This window comes from Sinocyclocheilus anshuiensis, unplaced genomic scaffold (assembly GCF_001515605.1).
Source record: "Sinocyclocheilus anshuiensis isolate Anshui unplaced genomic scaffold, SAMN03320099.WGS_v1.1 scaffold916, whole genome shotgun sequence".
NCBI classification, from domain to species: domain Eukaryota; kingdom Metazoa; phylum Chordata; class Actinopteri; order Cypriniformes; family Cyprinidae; genus Sinocyclocheilus; species Sinocyclocheilus anshuiensis.
The window spans coordinates 271,035-283,534 of NW_015548264.1; the positions used below are offsets into that span (position 1 = coordinate 271,035).

Genomic DNA, 12,500 nt, shown 5'->3' on the forward strand with positions numbered 1-12,500 from the left:
AAATTTTTTTTTTTTTTTTTTTTTTTTTTTTACATTGGCTTTAAATTTTCATTAAGGTACGTTAGGACACACTTTTAAGCGATTGCATCATAAGTAGCCTGACTCGTGATCAATTTAAGTGCTTTTTTACATGTAATTGCTCATATTATTGGTGGCACTGATACTCAGCATCATTAGGAAAACTCACCAGCAATCTTCTTAAAGGTTTTTAATTTAAATTCTGCCAGAATAGTGTCACCCGAGTTACATAATTTGCATCACACTGTGTTTCTCGCTCCCAGGAGCCCAGTTCTCGTTTATCGTTATTGAAGTTATTGGTTCTCTTGAGACGTAGCAGGGCTGTGGTGTTTGATAACTTGGAGCGATTGATTACAGATTCAGATTACTGATTACCTCCTTGCTCAGTGGTGATTGTGTCCTCATGGCCTGGAAATTAGGAATTTAAATGCTCCTTAAATGAGATTAATAAAGTAGCATTTTTTATGTTTATTTAAAAACTGATATATAAATGTTTATATTATATTATTAAATATATTTGATATGTGTTTATTAAATGTTTAATTTATTATTTATATATTTATATTTCAATATTTAGCTAACTAAATTGGTTATTTATTAAATTTCAATATTTTGCTGACTCGGTACAAATCTGTACAGATTTGTAACTATTTATTTATTTAGCGCTTTTATTATGTTTAACATTTTTTCTGTATATTTTGCTAAGTGTCTGCAGATATTTGTAATTTACTTATTTATTTGTTTCTTTATATTTAATGATTTGTTGACTATCTGTACAGATTTGTAACCATTTATTTATTTATTTAGCTCTTTTATTATTTTAAACTTTTTTCTGTACAGTTTTTTATATTTTATATTTTGATAACTGTCTCCACATATTTGTAATTTACTTGTTTGTTTGTTTAAATTTAATGATTTGCTGACTCTATCTGTACAGATTTTTAACCATTTATTTATTTATATTTCAATATTTAGCTAAAACCTTTTTCTGTACAGATTTATTTATTTGTTTATATTTAATATTTTGCTAACTTTCTGCACATATTTATTTATTTATTTATTAAAAGCTAACTATTTATCAGTACAGATTTGTAACAATTTTTTTATTTTATTTAGTATATTTTTAAATGTATTTATTTAAAAAATCATTATTGGTAATCTGCATAATTTCCTAGCAGATAGCCATCAGGAGTTCCTAGATGCTCTCTGACCTTTAAATGCTGCAATCGAACGACTAGCCTTTGATTTACAGCACATTAATACAACCCTCAATGATGAGCGGGATAGAAGAATAGCACATCTGAGACAAAGTGTCGATCCAATTGGAATTAATTGGAGAGGTGTCCAGGAAAAAAACGTGTTTTCCTAGCACTTCCCCAAAGGACTTTAAAGCTGATACTTGTGAACTGTCCTGGAATCCATTTGATCAGCTGCGGTGTCCTCTGCGGATTGTTGAGGTTACCAGGTTAGCTTCAGCTCACTGTCGTACAGTGTATTTGATTAATGAAGGTGCTGAAACTCCGCCTCATTCCTGCCGTAATAGGCTCACGGCTGCGGCTTACAGCTCCCCTGAGCTTTACTTGACACTAGCTACAGAACATTAGTGTTCCCCAGTTGGCTTTATGTGTGTGTGTGCGAGTGTGTGTGTGTGTGTGTGTGTGTGTGGCATGATTTTTACCCTGTGAGAGGACCAGACCCAGACATTTCTTATGTTTTGACTGGACTGATTTAAACATTCATCCCTGAGGAGACAGTCAACTTCCTGTGTCCTCCTCAGCCAACTCATCAGCTCTCCCATGTGTTTCCTCCTTCCTTCTGTCTCTTTTTTATTTCTGTTCTATGCCACTCACATCAGTGTTACGACATGACCCGCATGTCAGTCTACCATCCTCATTTCCTTAAAATTGTGCTTTGTGTGCTCCAAGGATATCTTTTAATACCTAGAGAAAGCTATGTTAGAATTCCTATTCATTTCAATGGTTGTTGCTCAGCGACTGCCATCTTTGCTCTTGGGCCCTCGGTTCTGGAACTAGTATTTTATTTTATTTTATTTTATTTTATTTTATTTTATTTTATTTTATTTTATTCCTAAACCCTTTAGCAACTATCCTGCTTTGATGTCACAAGGCCGAAATTCAATAAAATATATGTAATTTATATGTTGTTTTTGGCACAAAATAGCATTAATGGCAAAAAAAATGCTTTTTGAGTGCAGATGGTGTAGTATCTTACCTGCTAACTAGCCAAACTTTGACCCCTTGGTATTTATCATGCTAATTTTTTCTACTTAGTTTAGTATTCACACTGGCTCCAGAGTGAATATTTAAACATAAATATCACCAGATGGTCCCGTTGGCTCAAAACGGCCATGATAGTTCCATAGCTACATCATGGTCTGGAAACTAAAGTCTGTTTCTGTTTAACAAATTCAGTTACTGAAAAAGCTGATGATTGTGTTGAATACATACATAGCTTGACCACACAGTGATGGATGGATCAAATACATCAGTGTGACCTGTTCTGGGATCTTTTTAATATATAAAGCTTGTAAGATCATATATTCAGTTGATCCAAGTTGAATGAGCAAATGCCTCATTCTCCTTCACTGATTTTGTCACTCTCTCCATCAGGGACATCAAGGAATGCAAGAGCTTCTCTCAAGGCAGTAGAGAGAATTCTTCAGAAGCTGAGAGGAAGAACTGAGTTCACTCTTCTACTGACCCTCAAACAGGAGAAATTCAGCTCTGGAGTGCTGCTGTCCATCCACTATGGAGAACAGAGGTATCTATCTATCTATCTAGCTATCTGTCTGTCTGTCTGCCTGTCCGTCCGTCCGTCCGTCCGTCCCGTCCCGTCCCGTCCGTCCGTCCACTTGTCTATCCCTCCCTCTATTCATCCAGCTGTCTTGTCTGTCCATCCCTCCTTTTCTCAATCCCTCCATCCCATGCATCCATCTATCCATCCAGATACAGAACAGAGGTATCTATCTATCTATCTATCTATCTATCTATCTATCTATCTATCTTTTTGTCTGTCTTTTTATCTGTCCGTCTGTTTGTCCATTCCATCCATCCATCTGTCTATTGGTCTGTCTGTCTGTCTGTCCATCTGTCCCTCCCTCTATTCATCCATCCATCTATCTTTCTGTCTGTCCCTCCTATCCCTCCATCCATCCATCAGCTTGTCTATTGGGCTGTCTGTGCATCCATTCTTCTGTTTAATTTACTGTTCCTCAGAGGAACACATAATCTGTTCTCCTGATGAAATGTCTGTAACACTTCTGATTGGGGTGTCCACTGACATTTCTTAAACACACAGTATTGATTCTACAACCTCTTTAAGGTCAGCACTCGCAGTCCAGACCAAGAGATCCACGGATCACTGCTCCTCTTCACATTCATTCAAAACTCCTACATTCCCTTGAGCCGCATTATTCCCTGCTGCTTTTGCACATACCAGAATTTAATAACGACCGCTTGGCAGCTTAACCTACAGAAGTCTTGTGCATAGGAACATTAGAACTAACAGAAAACATTTTGGCAGCAGTTATTTCCTGCAGTTCTTAGATTTCAAGCATGATTATGACTTTTCACAAGGATAAATCTGTTTTCTTGGCTTCCTCCTCAGGTTTCTGGAGGTAGAGAGCAGCGGTCTGCGTAATGAGATCCGTCTCTTCTTCCAAACCTCAGACCAGCGGCAGCAGAGAGAGATCTTCCCCTATAGTCTAGCAGATGGACATTGGCACAAAGTCTCCCTGGCATTCAGCGCCACCCAAGTGGTGCTCCATATTGACTGCAACAGGTGAATGGCTTGAGAACCACCAGAGATAGATTTGAATGCCATGTAGTAGTCTGTATCAATGTCCACTCATGTGTTGCTTTTTGTTTGTGCTTGCTTTCAGAATTTACGAAAGGATTGTGGAGACGCCATCTATGGACTTTCCCAGAGGAACAAACATCTGGCTTGGTCAAAGAAATGATGCCCATGGGTTCTTCAGGGTACAACATAATCTTGTACATTAAAAATAGTCCATAAAACCGTAAAATTGCATGTTTGTCTTGTCTACATCTCTGTGACTTTCTTTCTGTCTTGTCTTTCTGTCAGGGAGTGATGCAAGATGTTCAGTTGGTTGTCATACCCCATGGATACGTCGTCCAATGTCCAGATCTCAACCGTAGTAAGTGCATACTTTCAGAAAAAAATAACTTTGCACTTTGTATACTTACTGGTCTGGAAATGGCATTAATGTACATCCACCAATTTTGCAGCTTGTCCCACTTGCAATGATTTCCATGGGCTGGTTCAGAAGATCATGGAACTTCAAGATATTTTAGCTAAAACATCAAGCAAGGTAAGTTCATAAAAATTATTTTGCTGCTTACTCAGTTTTATTATTCTAAACTAATGCAAAACAGCTGTTGAATTTTTTCAATTTCATTAATTTCAATCTGTGCAATGAATTAAAATGTGTAATATCGAAGACTTTTTAATCCATTTGCATTGGGGCTACATGAATAATAAATAAATAATTTGAGCAGGGAATTTTCAGTTCCCAGCATGTTTTGGATGATGAGAAGTTAAATGTTGAATTAAGTGTCATTTTAAGTGTTTTGAACAAAATGACACAATTTTGTTAGATTTTAAGTAGTTAGTTTTTGAATTTTGGGGTTACCTGTGTGGTGAAAAAACATTGCTTTTAGCATGCTAATGTTGCTATTATTAGCTGTTAGTTTATAAAAACTGATGCCGTTAATTTGATGTCTCAATTTATTGAGACTTACTCAATTCTCTCTCCAGTACACAAAGTTTATAGTGTTTCTGTTGGATGTCAATAGGTTTTTTTGTGTGTGTTATGGTCTATTTAATGGCCTTAATAGTGAACACCACAAATGCTGCCTTTATCATAAATCTCTTATTTCCCTCTCTTTCTAACATTTATTGTTTTTGCTTGCTCTTCATTTTTTTATCGCCTCTCTCTGTATATTGATGCATCATTCAGTCTCACCCTCTCTTCTTCCTCATGTCTTCATTGTGCTGTAGTTGGCACTTGCCGAAGAGAAGATGAAGTACTTGGATGGCTGTTACTGTGAGAGGACATGCACCCTGAATGGAGAGATATACAGGGACGATGATGCTTGGATAGATGGATGCAGAAACTGCACGTGCTCAGTAAGTTTATGTATTGCCAGGACGGGGATGACTTCGTTTTGTTTGGGTGGGAATTTAAACAAGAGATGTCTTTTCGAACTACGAGCTCAAGGGGCATTCACAATGACAGCAATTTCCAGCGACAAAGCAACTGGAAGTCATTCTTTTCAGTAATAGTTGAGAAGACATGAGTGACAGTACAAATTATGCAAATGAGCAGTGATGTGATGTGACTACTACTACTACTGCTGCTGTGGGAGCTTGTTTCCACAATATCCTACAGAGCCTCTAAGGGCACATGGGGATGAAATATGAGACGGGAGGAAGAATTCTATTTCAATGCCTTTGCATTCTTTCACAAAAATATTGCGTTTCCTAGCGAAACATTTGTGTACTCTCGCAAAAGTATTACGTTCCCCTAAGAAACTTTGCATTCTCTCGCAAAAGTATTGTGTTTCCCTGTGAAACTTTGCATTCTCTCACAAAACATTTGCATTCTCTCGCAAAACTATTGCATTCCCCAGAGAAATGTTGTGTTCGCTCGCAAAACTTTTGCGTACTCTTGCAAAACTATTACGTTCCCCAGAGAAACTTTGTGTTTGCTTGCAAATCATTTGCATTCTCTTGCAAAACTATTACGTTCCCCAGAAGAACTTTGTGTTCTCACGCGAAACATTTTAATTCTTTCACAAAACTATTACATTCCCCAGAGAAACTTTGCATTCACTCGCAAAACAAGAGTATTGCGTTTCCCTGTGAAACTTTGCATTATATTGCAAAACATTTGCAGTTTTTTTTTTTTAGCAAAACTATTACGTTCCCCTTAAAACTTTGCATTCGCTTGCAAAACTATTGCGTTCCCCAGAGAAACTTTTCATTCGTTCGCAAAACATTTGCATTCTCCCACAAAAGTAATGTGTTCCCCTGAGAAACTTTGTGTTTGTGTGCGAAACATTTGCATTCTGTTGTGAAAACATTTATGTTCCCCAGAATATAAACTAAAAATTCAGTTTATAATTTAATATTTTTTACAATTTTGACAGTAATATGCATTGATATTAATATCTATATGTATTAATATTATTTATAGTAATATGTTTATTTATATTTTTTATTTAATTTTTTGTCTTAGTCCATTTGCATTTTTGTAGATATTTTTGCATTTTTATAGAAAACAAAAATACTAATTTTGTAGCAATAAACAGTACAGAAAGTTGGCAAGTCAAGCTGTTTTGTCGCTGTCAGTGTGGGAACACACCCTCAAGATCAGTTGCTTCAGTATTTGTTGGGCTTTGTTTTAGCTGTGAAGATTTTGAAGATGTGACAACCTGATTTGCCATCAGCATTCATGACAATCACTGTCTGATTCTGTCAGTTTGTTGCAGAATCGTGTAATTGTGAAGCTCTTTTATTGATTATGATGGTGCATGTGTGTTTTCCACCTACAGAATGGTACAGTGGAGTGCGAGAGTATTTTCTGCCCACCGCCTCAGTGTCCCCCTGATACAGCTCCAATCTACATGCCTGGAGCTTGCTGTAAAGAGTGCCAGCGTGAGTGTACACACAAACACACACACACACACACACACACACACACAAATGAGGCCGTGCGTCTACAGAGGTGTATATATTTGTCAACTTTTCTTCTCTCTCCCTTTGTCTCATGCTTGCTCCCTCATATCTCCAGCATCTATTTTTGCTATCTTCCTTTGCACTAAAATCTTTTATATAATTGTGCTGCGGTCTTGATGACAAACTGACCACATCCCTGTGTTGCTAGGTTACCGCTGCCACAAATGCGAATATCAACACACACACAACGCAGTCACACGTTTCTCTGGTATCATTAATAATTCAAGGCCAGTGTGCAGCGTGTTGTGTTTGAGTGAGCAGTGCTAATGTGCAGAAGCTAATAGCAGTTTGACTGATGACCAGGGCTTTATTTAACACTGTGCTCTGGTAGGCTTAATCTAACATGTGTGTCCGATCGATGCTTTACTGTTTCACATTCCAATCCTCTTCATTTCTTGTCTGGATCTAATTTTTGCTTCTTTTTCTCTTTATATCTTTTTGGCTTTAGCCGTGTGTCTGTTCAGAGGAAGAGTGTATGTGGAAGGTGATCGTAAAAGCGTGCACGATTCTGAGGGAAACTGTCTGCTGTTTGAATGCAGGGTAAGTACTAGTGTAACTTCAGGCCAGACAGAATCTGACTTTTTCCACATTTTTGTTTTGTGCTTATTTTTGGAGAAAATCTTCCGAAGTCTGTTGGGTGGATGTGTTAATTCTTTCTCTGGTATCATTAATAATTCAAGGCCAGTGTGCAGCGTTGTGTTTGAGTGAGCAGTGCTAATGTGCAGAAGCTAATAGCAGTTTGACTGATGACCAGGGCTTTATTTAACACTGTGCTCTGGTAGGCTTAATCTAACATGTGTGTCCGATCGATGCTTTACTGTTTCACATTCCAATCCTCTTCATTTCTTGTCTGGATCTAATTTTTGCTTCTTTTTCTCTTTATATCTTTTTGGCTTTAGCCGTGTGTCTGTTCAGAGGAAGAGTGTATGTGGAAGGTGATCGTAAAAGCGTGCACGATTCTGAGGGAAACTGTCTGCTGTTTGAATGCAGGGTAAGTACTAGTGTAACTTCAGGCCAGACAGAATCTGACTTTTTCCACATTTTTGTTTTGTACTTATTTTTGGAGAAAATCTTCCGAAGTCTGTTGGGTGGATGTGTTAATTTGATTACTGTAAATGATGGAAGTCTGAATGATGTATGATGGAAATTCTGCGGAAATCTGAATTCTGCTGGCGAAGATTGTGCCTAGGCCTGGTTATGACTTGCAGTCCCAAGCAGCATTTGAACCTGAATTTGAATTTTATCCGTTCCTTGTTATGAATTTGAATTACAGGCAGAATAAGAATTCTCTCTCAGCCTGGTTATGAATTTGAATTCCAAACAACGTTTGAATTCCAAGCAAATTTTGAATTTAAATTCTGTATGCGCCTGGTTATGAATTTAATTTCCAGGCAGAATTTGAATTCTCTCTCAATTTGGCTATAAAACTGAATTACGAGCATAATTAAAATTACAATTCTGTCTGTTCCTCGTTATGAATTTGATTTTGAGGCAGAATATGAATTCTCGCTCGGCCTGGCTATGAGCTTGAATTTTAAGTAGTGGTTGAATTCCAAGCAAATTTTGAATTTAAATTCTGTATGCGCCTGGTTATGAATTTAATTTCCAGGCAGAATTTGAATTCAAATTCTGTCTGTGCGTGGTTATGAATTTGATTTTCAGGCAGAATCTAAATTCTCTCTAATGAATTTTAGAATTCTAATCAGCAGTTAAATTCCAGGCTAATTTTGAATTTAAATTCTGAATTTAATTGAAATATTTAATTTAAATTCTGTGCTTGCTTATGAATTAGATTTCCAGGCAGAATTTGAATTCTGTCTGAGCCTGGTTATGAATTCAAATTCCAAGCAATATTTGAATCCAAATAATTTCTGTGCCTGGTTATGAATTTGAAGTTCAGGCAGAATATGAATTCTGTCTCTGCCTGGTTATGAATTCAGGCAGAATTCCAGGCAAAATTAGAATTTAGATTCTGTAGGGCCTGGTTATAAATTGGATTTCAGGCAGAATTTGAATTGAGCCCATCTATAAATTTGAATTCCAAGCAACATTTGATTTAGAAAATCCACCCTAAACTCCCAAAAGTGTTCTGGAACATGATAGCTGATTTCCAGCTCATCCAAGCTGGTCATTAACTGATTTGTCCAAATGTTCCAAAAACCATCTAGACCATCTTGGAAGTTGTTTTGTTGCTTGAACCAGCTTAGACCAGCTTTAAAACAGCTACCATGTTTCAAAACCTTATGTTTTACTTGCAGGATAAATTGAATAAAAGATTGTTTTTGTGTTTGCAGGATCGAAGTATGCATAGGGTTGAGATCACTTCTTGTCCAGAGCTAAACTGCCCGGAGTCAGAACAGATCACGCTCACAGACCGCTGCTGCAAAGTGTGCAGAGGTGCGACACACTCAGACACACGCAGAAACAACACACACCCTCTACACTCCGCTGATTGGAGTCATATTAAGGGCAGCCACCTTTGACCATTGCGCACACAAACTAGATTTGTGCTCAACACCAAGCCATGACTGTGCATGACAGCACTCATCTATTTTTGCCGCCTTCACACATATAACTGCACGCACATAACACCCAGTTTAACAGTGATATTTTAAAGGGCAACGTATGCTCAACTTTTCCAAACCCCATAGTTCACAGATTGAGCTACAACACTTGTTTTTTTGTTTTTGTTTTTTGTTAGGGTTGTTTTGCTTTTTTGTTTTGTTTTGTTTTGTTTTGTTTTGTTTTGCTTGTTTTGTTTTGTTTGACTTTTTGTTTTTGATTTGTTTTGTTTTTTAACTGTGTTTTAATTTTAATTGTTTTGTTTAATTATATGAATATATAAGTTAAAACGTACATCTTGGTTGCTTGAGAACAGTTTATTAACCTTTTTGCCTTCACTATTTTTTGAAGGGTCCTGTGGTGTGACACATTTTTACAAACAGCCCATTTATACTCTTTTAAGAAAGATTAAAGATATGTGTTTCCAATCTAAATCATTGAAATAAGATCAGTTTTGGACAAAAAAGACTGCATAATTAATTACTTGCACTTGTTTTTTAGTATAAACAAGTAAAAAACAAAAAAACAAAAAACAAGTCCAGTAGGACAAAATGCACTGATAATCAAGATATAATCTATGAAAACAAATCTTAATATCTTTTTCAAAGTTGCTTCTCAAGTAAACTGAGCTTGTTTAAGGGCGATATGTTGGAAAATAAGTAAAAAAAGACCAATCAAAAACTCATTAAGAACTCATTTATTAACAATTATAAAATAATTAGTAAAATGCTATTTAAAATGATTTTAGATGGTGTATAGCCTGTCACACCGCAGGATATGCAATGTCCCACAAGTATTTCACATCGACTAGCCAGGCGTAGGTGAACAAGAAATCCTCCCAATTCGAAGTGAAGTGTCTTTCAACTATAAATGCAAATGTAAATATAATGCATTAATTATAAATGTCAGATTTATGCATTGCATAGCACTTCTACTCTATCTGTCTCACTCCCAGGGCATGATTTCTGTGCTGAGGGTCACAGCCGCAATTGTGTGGAGAATTCGGACTGCATTAACCTAGAAGCAGGAGCTTTCTGCAGCTGTAAAGAAGGATACCATGCACTCAGGGACGACAGCGCCTACTGCCAAGGTATTAAAATTCCCACTGGCAAACATGCCAGTCATTAATGTATGTATGTTTCTAAACACTATACAAACAAATGAAACTCTAAATCCATCAAACCCTCCATAGCACCTGTTATTTGACCCCCCACAGATTTGCTCGCTAGAAATTTCTGTTTTGTATAAGCAAATAACTGGTCTTTCACAAATCACTAAATTGCCCGCAATCACAGATGGAGGACGTGCCGATGAAAGCTGTTGACTGGTGATTACTTAGTGTATCGCTGAATGAATATTTCAGCACTGCTATTATCCTTACAGCTGTAATTAATGCATTGTAAACCCTAGAGTTCATGCTGTGCGAGTGTGTGTAAAGATGTGAAGGTGGGTTCCTGTGGCTCGCTGGCTTTTAATAGGCTGTACCCTTGTCTAAACATACACGGCAGCCCAGCAGGAACGTGACAGATATCTCTTTTAACACATAAGTCCAATGACTGTTTATAGTTTTATCTTAGTGTTGCCTGCAAACGTGCTTCTGTGGTTTTCTTTTGGTTTTTGAGACCTATTAAAGAAATAGTTCACACAAAAATGAAAAATTGCTGAAATTTTACTTACCTTCAGGCTAGGGCTGCACGATAAATCGCATGCGATATTTAACGCGCATCTTATCAGTAAAGCCAATTTGAAGCAATTTAGCATTACATCACTTGCTCACCAATGGATTCTCTGCAGTGAATGGGTGCCATCAGCATAAGAGTTCAAACAGCTGATAATAACATCACAATAATCTACAAGTAATCCACACGACTCCAGTCCATCAATTACTGTCTTGTGAAGCAAAAAGCATCAATTCATCAAGATTTTACCTTCAAACCATCACTTTGGCTAAAATACGAGTCCGCTATCCATAATACTGCTTTCTCTATTTAAAAAGTCAAGAGAAATATGCATAGATCAAGTACCATTTACAAACAAAAACACTCCATAACAGTTCTAAACAAACATGTCAGTGAATTCTGATGTGAGAGGACAAACAGGGGATGGACTTTTTTACTCGAGGAAGCCTTATTAGACTCGTACTATGGTCAAAAGTTAAAGTTTAAACACCTTAATGATGGATTTGTTCTATGCAGCTTGCATATTTTCACTTAGCAGCATGCTAATTGATGGACAGGAGTTATGTAGATTACTTGTGGGTTTTTGTGATATTTTTATCAGCTGTTTGGGCTCTCATTTTAACGGCACCCATTCACTGCAGAGGATTCATTGTTGAACAAGTGATGTAATGCTCAATTTCTCAAAATCTCAAAAACTCATTTACATCTTTAATACATCTTGGTAGATTCTCAGCAAATGTTCATTTTTGGGTGAACTATTTGTTTAAATTAATTCCCAAAAATGAAAATTCTGTTGTCATTTACTCACCGTCATGTCGTTCCAAACCTGCCTTCCTCCGTGGAATGGACAAGAAGATATATTGAAAGTTGTTTCAACTGTTTTTGCCCATACAATGGGGTCAAAAACATATTTTGCCCTGCAGTAAAATTTATTACCAGTTTTGACTTCCCTCTAACGTTTCAAGGCAGTTATTTGAAAGCATCTTAATTGAAAACCTTAAACTGTGAACAATCAATTGTGATGGCTGCGCTTTAAAGTGATGTGGAGGTGAACAACTTGCTTTGTCTTAATGTGACTCTCACCTTTATCACTGTGAGTCACAGTAGGATGCCTCCGGCAAAGTCAATCAATAGACAATCTTGGGGGAAGTGACAGAAAACTTTTAGTCACCTGAAGTGCCCTGAAAGCTTCTGTGAGTGTCTGAAAGAATTTACGCAACACAGTTGTTACAGTAATGTAGTAATGCTCCAAGACTCGGTATGACTTGATAAAATCTGAGACACATCTGAGAGGACCTGCTGGGTCATAATAGCACTCTTTATCAAGCACTGTTGGACTCTTTTAGCATTTGGAAATATGATGATTTTCCCTGTTTTGATACCAGTTAGGAAAGAGCCACAGAAACAGGGGGAACTCTCTTTGTTTATGTGTTTATGCTTCTTACTGCAATTAACCAATGA

The 12,500-nt window shown here is 37.0% G+C and overlaps 1 protein-coding gene across 1 annotated transcript in view; it reads left to right on the forward strand.

Annotated features, from left to right (window-relative positions):
• LOC107655539 (protein kinase C-binding protein NELL2) overlaps nucleotides 1-12,500 on the forward strand; it is a 52,270-nt gene that overhangs the window by 6,341 nt on the left and 33,429 nt on the right. The window contains exons 3-12 of the mRNA XM_016443058.1: nucleotides 2,649-2,799; nucleotides 3,646-3,819; nucleotides 3,920-4,016; nucleotides 4,123-4,195; nucleotides 4,287-4,369; nucleotides 5,059-5,187; nucleotides 6,615-6,717; nucleotides 7,247-7,338; nucleotides 9,093-9,195; nucleotides 10,316-10,450. Of these exons, the coding sequence (XP_016298544.1) occupies nucleotides 2,649-2,799; nucleotides 3,646-3,819; nucleotides 3,920-4,016; nucleotides 4,123-4,195; nucleotides 4,287-4,369; nucleotides 5,059-5,187; nucleotides 6,615-6,717; nucleotides 7,247-7,338; nucleotides 9,093-9,195; nucleotides 10,316-10,450 (1,140 nt within the window). The remainder of the gene's footprint in view (nucleotides 1-2,648; nucleotides 2,800-3,645; nucleotides 3,820-3,919; nucleotides 4,017-4,122; nucleotides 4,196-4,286; nucleotides 4,370-5,058; nucleotides 5,188-6,614; nucleotides 6,718-7,246; nucleotides 7,339-9,092; nucleotides 9,196-10,315; nucleotides 10,451-12,500) is intronic.